This window comes from Lygodium microphyllum, chromosome 6 (genome assembly GCF_053477565.2).
Source record: "Lygodium microphyllum isolate KBCC chromosome 6, Lygodium_microphyllum_v1.1.10, whole genome shotgun sequence".
NCBI lineage: Eukaryota > Viridiplantae > Streptophyta > Polypodiopsida > Schizaeales > Lygodiaceae > Lygodium > Lygodium microphyllum.
Genome location: NC_141140.1, coordinates 29630312 through 29639447, shown reverse-complemented (window position 1 = coordinate 29639447; position 9136 = coordinate 29630312). Strand labels below are relative to the sequence as shown.

The 9136-nt window shown below is 42.1% G+C and overlaps 1 protein-coding gene and 1 pseudogene across 1 annotated transcript; one reads left to right on the top strand and one right to left on the bottom strand.

Moving 5' to 3' along the window:
- Positions 1 to 2199: 2199 nt before the first annotated feature.
- LOC148034422 (pentatricopeptide repeat-containing protein At2g33680-like) lies at positions 2200 to 8658 on the bottom strand. The gene is made up of 2 exons (XM_087679369.1): positions 8153 to 8658; positions 2200 to 8068 (listed from the first exon to the last, which is right to left on the bottom strand). The coding sequence occupies exons 1-2, from the start codon at positions 8252 to 8254 to the stop codon at positions 4895 to 4897; spliced, it is 3276 nt and encodes a 1091-aa protein (XP_087535495.1). The 5' UTR covers positions 8255 to 8658; the 3' UTR covers positions 2200 to 4894.
- On the top strand, positions 2877 to 3878 carry LOC148034423 (uncharacterized; annotated as a pseudogene).
- Positions 8659 to 9136: the final 478 nt, after the last annotated feature.

Here is a 9136-nt window from a genome sequence, read left to right as displayed (position 1 = left end):
TGGTGATCAAGAGGTTTATGAGAAAAGGGGATACCTTCGTAGTGGTGAAGCAAGTTCTTGGGGTATGGCAAGCGAAGAATGTTAAGCTGAAGCTAAGATGGGAAACTCTTTCAAAAGTTGGAAGCATGGAAGTTTGGAAATATTAATAAATAGGATAATATTCTTGCACATGAGGTGGCAAAAGAAGCTATATCAATGATGGTGTTTTTGAGTGCTATTGATGTCCTTCTATTAAGAGATTATTTGGCTCTCAAATGAGAAGAAGTTTTCTTTTGACAAGGATGGTTCCTAAGGACGCAAAAAGAGAAAGAAAAGAGGGCAGAAAAGTATACAATTGTGAATGAAAACTTCTCTATGACGGGGCCAAACCTAGTTTTAAGGAGAGTACCACATGGAAGGAGGAGATCTACAAGAGATTAAAAGAAATCATGGGGGAGCTTGTGGAGATCACTTGGCCTTCAAGGTCACTCTTCAAAAGATACTATAGGAAGGGTATATGTAGCCCAATCTAAAAATGGATGTCAACTATTGGTGCAAATCATGCTTGTAATGCTAGAATATGGGGAAACCAGTCCGCAAGTATGCACTTAGGAGCTCCATCTTGGCTCATTATATATTTAAAAAGTGGGTAGTAGACACTATATGAAACCCTTGCCAATCACAACTAGAAACAAGGTGTACATACACACTACAATGGATTATCTTTCAAGGTGGATGGAAGCTAGAGCCACTATAGTATCACAAAAAGGAATGTAGGGAATTTCAGTAAATTAGGAGCATCCCTAGAGATTCTATCTAATAGAGGGTCTAGGTTCCAAGGAAACTTGGTGGATTTTCTATGCAAAAAGATAAAAATAAATTATAGGTATGCTACTCGTTTCTATCCTCAATGCAATGGTTCAATGGAGAGCTTATTACTTGATGAAGATGACTATGGAAAATAAGAAGTCTAATGTTTGACAATCAAGCCACTTTTAGCAAATACAAAAGTTGGCAACAATTTTTTTAAAATCTCTAACACATACAAAGCAGTTGATTGTGAAAGTAGTGTTATTAGTAATAATCAACACAACTAACTCTTTTCACAAGATAAGAGGAGTTATTGGCACATTTGATAGTATTATACTTAAGGGCAAACTCAAGACAAATGAACAAACTATATTACAAAGTAATGTGCTTATTGGCACCACTATCAAAGTGCCACATATCAAAATTCATAATAGATGTGCAAAGGTCATGTAGCAAAAGTTCATAACTACATTGCACACTAAATGTCTATTTTGCACCTACACAACATTTGTAAATTTTAAATTAAAGAAGAGGTATCTACTTTAGTCATACTAGTTTCTTTCTTCTGAGCCTCTTTCGTAATGACATGATCTCTTGCCTAATAATACCTACAAAAGTTTTTACTCTTGATCTTTTTCCCATCCTAATTTTGAAGAGTATTTGCAAATCTTTGCTTACTTGTGGAAAATGTGGATTTTCCTTTACCTTTCTAACTAGCCACAAAAGCTTGAACTATAGCATACATAATTCAACATTTTGCCTAGATTGGTCTTCTTATAGCAAAACAAAAATCAAATTCTTAAATGGCAAAGGGCTGGGATTGTCTTTTATCATCCAACAACAAGCAAATTCAAAACTTTAATAAGCATTAAGAAAACTACAAAGAACAATCCACATAAGTGAAGTATCTAGCACAATCTCATTTATGGTAGTTAATTGCTTCTTAAAATCTTTGATCTTTGTGCCAAAATTGTTCACATAGCCACCTTTATCCATGCAATTGCTCTCTAATTTCTTATGTGAGTAGACAATACAATGTTCCACTACCCTTTTGCAACCAATACTCATCACATCATCAAATTCTATATTGAATATTGATTCTATCTAGCTTATCCTTAACCAACCTATAAAATATATCATTGTTATTAGCCATGGTACAAAAGTTGTATTTATGTATAGAGAAAATGGTGCATAGAACTAACTTGTGCTATATAGCATAGCACAAAGTAGACTATAGAAGGCCTTACTTGTAGAAATGAATAGTATCAAATACTTTGCTCAAAAGGACATGATAGACTTTTGAGCACATGATAAAATGTATAGTACCAACAATAGTCCAAAACAAGGCCCCAAATGAACCTGTAGCAAGAGTACACTTGTAAACACTCGTTAAATCTCATCCCAATCGATAAGTTGAAGCATCACATGTTGACTCTACCCAAGAAGTCAAAGCCCACTCTAGTCCCAAATGTTGGATTTAGGGGTGCAAGAATTCACTCATAGCTTGGAGAAGAAGCTCGAGAGTATACAACGCAAAGTGTATTGAGAAGTAGCTATATGGAAAATTTACAAGTGATAGTTTAACCTAGAGCGAATGGCCATATATACAAATCCAAGGCTAGTGGTCTTAAGTGTTTTCTAAAACACTATTACTAAAATATAGTAAATAATGCCCTCCGCCTATTTGAAAAGGCGGTGGACCTATTGAGGGTGATGAAGGAGAAGATCGAGCCTATTTGAAAGGGTAGTGGGCCTATAAAGAGTTTGAAGGTTAAGATGGAGTAATCGTATGTGGCAAGGGCATTGGGGTCGCTGTGTGGAAGGCAACCCTCGAAGAGGTGTAGGATAGGTCGAAGGGGTTAATCCTCATTGGCTCATTGGCTAGGAGCTTGTGGTGCTTTGGGGACACTTAGACCCTCACGCCATGGAATGGATGCATTCCACATCCCAGGAACTGGCATGATACACAGTGCAGGAATCAAGCCAGTTGTTTCATCGGATAGCTTCTTGGCTGCCTTCTCTCTATTGACTACAAATTTGTGTGGCTTGATTGTTGAAGTCCCTTGAAATGGTTCTCCATCGGGAGCATGGAGGCGAACCAACATGATGTTTTCCGTCTCCAGTCTCCCTGGGCCTTTCAAGCTCCAATTGCAACTTTTGGTTCATCTGATGTTCTTGCCTTCCAAAGGATCATTGTCATTCTCGCTAGTGTTGGGCTCGTGAGATAGATTGAGAAGATACCTCAGGAGAACATTATAGATGCAAAACTCTCTTGGGAGAAGGACTATGTTGCCTCATATCCAGTACTGACATAATAGTAAAGCAGCTGGAGGATTATTCAGCCACATGGACAAGCACAAGTCACATGCACTGCTTCTTACTTTGGTTCAAAGCAGTGGATGGGGCAAGTCGCAACTGATTTTCCAGATTCGGCGCACTGATTTCATTGTATCTTAAGCATCCTGCATGGCAGAGAAGCAGACTGGTTTTCTTCAGAAAACAGGAAAGCTAGCAGATGTTTTGCAGAACTCCAGCCCCACTGAGGCAACTTTAGTCGCCCTTATTCTCAGCATGCTTAACTGATTTCAATAGGCATCCTGACATGGCACCTGAACAGTGGATTCAGATGAAATAAATGCTATGTACCTAGAAAAGCTGACAAAATTTGTTGGGTTAATTGGAACATGTGGCATTCAAAACACAGTTCGAGCTCTGCTTCAAGGAAGAAATGGATAGGCTAGGGCAGCAGAAAGTGGAGCTTCTTTTGTGTGTTGATGAAGCTGGGGAGCTAAGGTGAGAACTTTGTGTGTCAACGAGACTACCTTCCAGTCATAATGCGTACCATCCATTACATTTGACTGGAAAGCCTGACATTCTTGCTAAGGTTGGAACAGATAGCAGCAATACAAGCATGGCTCCAGACGATGTGAATGATACAGAGGCCACTCAGGGCAGTGTGCTATGACATAGTGGATGAAGCTGATAAGCTGCAATCAACCATCCAATTGGCCGAGATGAAGTTGCTGGGTGAGAACATTAATATGTCAGTAGTGGGATGGGTGTTGTTTGTGCCTGTACTGTGGGACTGAATGTGGTTGCATAGGCAGTTTACCTCAGCAGCTTGCAGCTGAGAATATCTTAAGAGGATAGGAGAAGAGTGCACACAGCAGCAGCTGTAGAGCCAATTCTTGCCATCACTGCTGCTGGGTTGCTCCATGCTGAGAACGATGCTTTCCCGGGTGATTCCTTGGACATGCTGGTACTAACAGGTACTAGGGGAGAGATGGTGGTCAGAATCATCTTCATGCTAGCTATGCATGAGTGCACAAAGAGTGAGTATTACATACAGTTTGTTAGATTGGCCACCTAATTGGAAGATTTGAGGGCCAATTGTTTAAACTTGGATGGATCTCTTTGTTTCAACTGTTTCACCCCAACTTGTGTCCTCTTGGGGGGGTCACTCACATATATGTAAGCATATCACATGGGTTCAAAAGAATGAGGCTGTTTCAAGACAGGTGAATAACCAGAGAAAGGACAATTCAATGCATTCAGAAGTTGAAAAGCTGTGGGATGATCAGAGGCTGAGTACACTGGTTACCATCACCAATAGTCCTCACAAGAACATTTTCCACCTTCAAAGACATCAATCGTTTGCATCCCTGACCACAACCTTGCAGTTCAAGTTTCCTACTTTTGATAAAAGCGATGTAGCAACACAACGATCGATGCAGACCTGCTGGTTCGTTCCTTGCAACATGTACTGTTACCTGTTCAGTTGTATTGGCTGTGCTCTTGATCAGAGGCTGAGTACACTGGTTACCATCACCGATAGTCCTCACAAGAACATTTCCCACCTTCAAAAACATGAAATTGGTTAGCATCTCTGATCACAATCTTGCGCTTCTCTACTTTTGATATAAGTGATGGTAGCAAGATGACAATCGACACAGACCCGCAGGTTCTTCACAACACGTATTGTTACGTCTTTAGTTGTATTGATAAGAGCACAGCCAATGGCCAACTTCTCACTATGCCCACACATAATGTCCTCCTTTGCATTATCAATGATTTTCTGTGAGACCAATTGCAAACTTGGGGAATATCATTCCTGTGATAATTTATGAGCAGTATCTTGTAGTTTTGCATAGATAGATTTGCTTTGTGGATGTTTGGTTTCCCCAACCAAAAATGAATGAGTATTTCCCCTGGTATCAATCCACCAACTACATCCCGGCTTCTTCCATGCTTCATTTTCCACTCTCATCGCTTCTACCTTGTCTGCATCATCCTGCATGCCAGCAGCTGCATAAATATTACTCATGCAGACATAAGCAGCGGCACATGTTTTATCCAAATGTACTGCATGTTCAAAGGCCAATCTCCCAAGCTTCTCATTTCTCCATTTCCGACAAGCCCCCAATAGAGCAGTCCAGACTGGAAGGCAATCAGAAGATGGAAACCTCTTAATCATTTTAAAAGCCTTATCAAAGTGGCCTGCACGACCAAAAAGGTCAACCATGCAAGTGTAGTGCTCCACATCTGGAGTAATCCCATAAATCGTGCTCATATCTTGAAAATACATCTGGCCCTCATCTAATAGACCTGAGTGACTGCAAGCATTGAGCACACTGATCATGGTGACCGCATTTGGGCAAAGACCCTCTCTTTGCATACGTTCAAAGCAGCCCAATGCTTCCTCACCATGCCCATGCTGTGCATAACCAGCAATTAGTGCCGACCAAGAGACTACATTTCGAACAGGAAGCTCGTCAAGCACTTCTTGTGCTTTTGCGAGTGCCCCACATTTAGCATACATATCCACCAAAGCATTGCCTAGCTCAATATTTCTTCCAAACAAACCCCGTCTGACAATCTCATCGTGAATTCCTTTGCCCTTGTCACCCGCTCCTATGCTGCCACATGCTTTCAATGTACAAGTAAAAGTGGCCATGTTTGGACACAGGCCTTCATCTTGCATACGTTCAAAGCATTTCAATGCTTCAGCACCATAGCCATGCTGCGCATAACCTGCAATCAGTGTAGACCAAGAGACTACATCACGAACAGGAAGCTCTTCAAGTACTTGTTGTGCCTGTGCAAGTGCACCACATTTGGCATACATATCCACCAAAGCATTGCCGAGTATAACATTGGTGCCTAGCAATCGTTCTCTGATAATCTCTTTATGAATCTGTTTGCCTTTGTCAACTGCTCCCATACAACCACAGGCTTTCAAAGTGCAAGTGTAAGTGATGTCATTTGGACAAATACCCTCACGTTGCATCCGTTCATAACAGTTCAGCGCTTCCTCACCATGTCCATGTTGGGTATAACCTGCAATTAGTGCAGACCAAGAGACTACATCCCTGACTGGAAGGTCATCAAGCACTTGCTGTGCTTTTGCAAGCATACCACATCTGGCATACATATCCACCAAAGCATTGGCAAGTGCGATATTTGTTCCCAGCAATCCCTGTCTGACAATGTCATCATGAATTTGTTTACCCTTGTCAATAGCTCCCACAATGGCACAGGCTTTTAAGATGCAAACCAAGGTGACTGGGTCTGGACAAAGTCCCTCACAACACAATCTCTCATAACAGTTCAGCGCTTGCTCACCATGCCCAGATTGGGCATAGCCTGCAATTAGTGCATTCCATGTCACTGTATCCCTGACAGGAAGCTCATCAAGCACTTGTTGTGCATGAGAAAGTGTGTCACATTTAACATACATATCAACCAAGCCAGTGCCAAGGGAAATATTTATTTCCAACATTCCCCGTCTTGTGATCTCATTGTGTGTTTGCTTGCCCTTGTCCAGTGCTCTAATGCTACCACAAGCTTTCAAAATGAAACAGAAGGTGACTGCATTTGGGCAAATTCCTTCACATTCCATCCATTCAAAGCATTTCAGTGCTTCCTCCCCTTGCCCATGTTGGACATATCCTACAATTAGTGAATTCCAAGTCACTTCAGAACGAACAGAGAGGTCAAGCAGCACTTTTTGGGCTTTTTCAAGCACACCACATTTGGCATACATATCCACCACAGCATTCGCAAGCACAATATCTGTTCCCAGCAATCCCTGTCTGACAATCTCATCATGAATTTGCTTGCCCTTACTAACTTCTCCCATGCTGCCACATGCTTTCAAGATGCAAGTAAAGGTTACTGCATCTGGAAAAATGCCCTCCCATTGCATTCTTTGAAAGCAGTTCAGAGCTTCTTCATCATGTCTATGTTGAGCATACCCTGCAATTAATGAGTTCCAAGCCACTACATCCCGGGCTGGAAGCTCATCCAGCACTTGCTGCGCCTTTGCAAGCACGCCACTTTTGGCATACATATCCACCAGAGCATTGCCTAGCACTACATCTGTACCCAGCAATCCCTGTTTAGTGATTTCATCATGAATTTTTTTGCCCTTGTTCACTGCTCTCATGCTGCCACAAGCTTTCAAAATGCAACCAAAGGTGACTGCATCCGGACAAATGCCATCATACTGCATCTGTTCAAAGCAATTCAGTGCTTCCTCCCCATATCCTTGCTTGACATATCCTGCAATTAATGCATTCCATGTCACTACATTTCGAACAAGAAGCTTGTCAAGCACTTGATGTGCATTTGCAAGCATGCCACATTTGGCATACATGTCCACTAAAGCATTGGCAAGCACGATATCTGTTCCCAGCAACCCTTGTTTGACAATCTCATCATGAATTTGTTTGCCCTTTTCAGCTGCTCCCACGCTGCCACAGGCTTTCAAGGTGCAAGCAAAGGCAACTGCATCTGGACAAAAGCCTTCACGTTGCATCTCATTGAAGCAGCTCAGAGCTTTCTCACCAAGCCCATTTTGAGCATATCCTGCAATTAGCACAGACCAAGAGACTACATTTCGGACTGGAAGGCTCTCGAGCACTTCTTGTGCTTTTGGAAGTGCGCCACATCTTGCATACATACTGATTAAAGCATTTGCAACATAAGAGCTCTTTCCGAGTAGCCCGTGTTGCTGGATATCAGCATGTATTCTAGTGCCTCTGGACAAATCCTTGGGCTTGGCACAAGCCTTCAGAGCAGCCACAATGTTCTGATAGCTGCCCTTGCTAACAATCGCCTTGTCATAGGTCGCCTGCTCATCAATTGCTGCACTGGGCTCCTTATCTTTTAGTCCTTTCTGTATTAGCTCATCTCGAACCCAAGGTGGATTGTAACGGCCATCAATCCACAGGGACTCTTGGGTGATTTTGTTCTTGAAGTCTGGAGATCGTGGGTTGGCCTGTAATACAACCGAACAGGTCTCTTGTCACAAGGAAAGCTGATAGCTCTCTGATTAAGGATTTTGAAAACGCGGGGTGCTTACTTTGTTGCTCCGATTGTCCCACCATTGGGAGGGATCCCGAAAGAATTTCCTCCAGAGGTCTGAGTATAGCCGTATGCGGCATAAGCTAAAGTGTTTCGTCATAAATGGGGAGGGTTCGCGCTCTCTCTCTCTCTCTCTCTCAAGTAGTTTGAACTAACGATTTGAAATACCAAGCAGACTGAAAGATGCGTAAAAACCAACACATGGAGCCAAAAGGCTTGAAAAAAGCACAGGGCTACAACAATGGAAGAAGGGATAATCAAGCGTGCACAACCGGGGCGGTGCAGACCATCTATCCATCCACAGGGGAGCCACCTCTTCGAGGATCATACCTATCGAAACCATGACTAGCTTCCCCAGACCACTCTAACAACTCGACGAGAAATGAAAATGTGAAAGGCGGCCCATGCAGTACAAAAGACGCATCTACCACTGGAGATCTTGCGATTGTGCAAGTGCCAGCAGATCCCTTGTGGGGAAACCTCCGATAAGAAGTTCCTTATAAAAGCTTTCTCTTGGAAGCTTAGACATCCACAATTGATTCACTTAGCTTTACCGTTGTGAACATACCAAACTTGATTTGCTTTCTCAGTCATCCATCTCTTATCCTCAACCATCTTATGATTAGTTGATCATTTGAGGATATCGTCTTGGTGCACAAAAGCCGAGTCCCAACCATGGGGATGAAGGCTAAAATGCAGGCAAAGGGGATCTTGTCAATGTTGTTCCTCCAAATTGCCCCAAATCAACTTGTAACCTCTAGGGACTTGATAGTATTAACAAATATGGTTGAAAGCATAAACCCAAGATTGACCAAGGATGACATCATCTTATATAGTCTTGAAATTCCAATATGCAACCCTATTAAGCGTATCACGTTCCATGAGCTTATTAGGTCAATCAAGCAACTTGGATGTGGCCAAAACCTCACAAAGCTATTATATGAATATTGGCATCCAACAAGGTAGTATTACCCAAACTCTT

What these genes read in the sequence shown, in the direction of transcription:
- LOC148034422 (XM_087679369.1), bottom strand. Translation starts at nt 8,254, where the DNA reads ATGACGAAACACTTTAGCTTATGCCGCATACGGCTATACTCAGACCTC. An exon ending in GGGACAATCGGAGCAACAAA is followed by an intron (nt 8,069 to 8,152) that starts GTAAGCACCCCG and finishes GTTGTATTACAG; the next exon opens with GCCAACCCACGATCTCCAGA.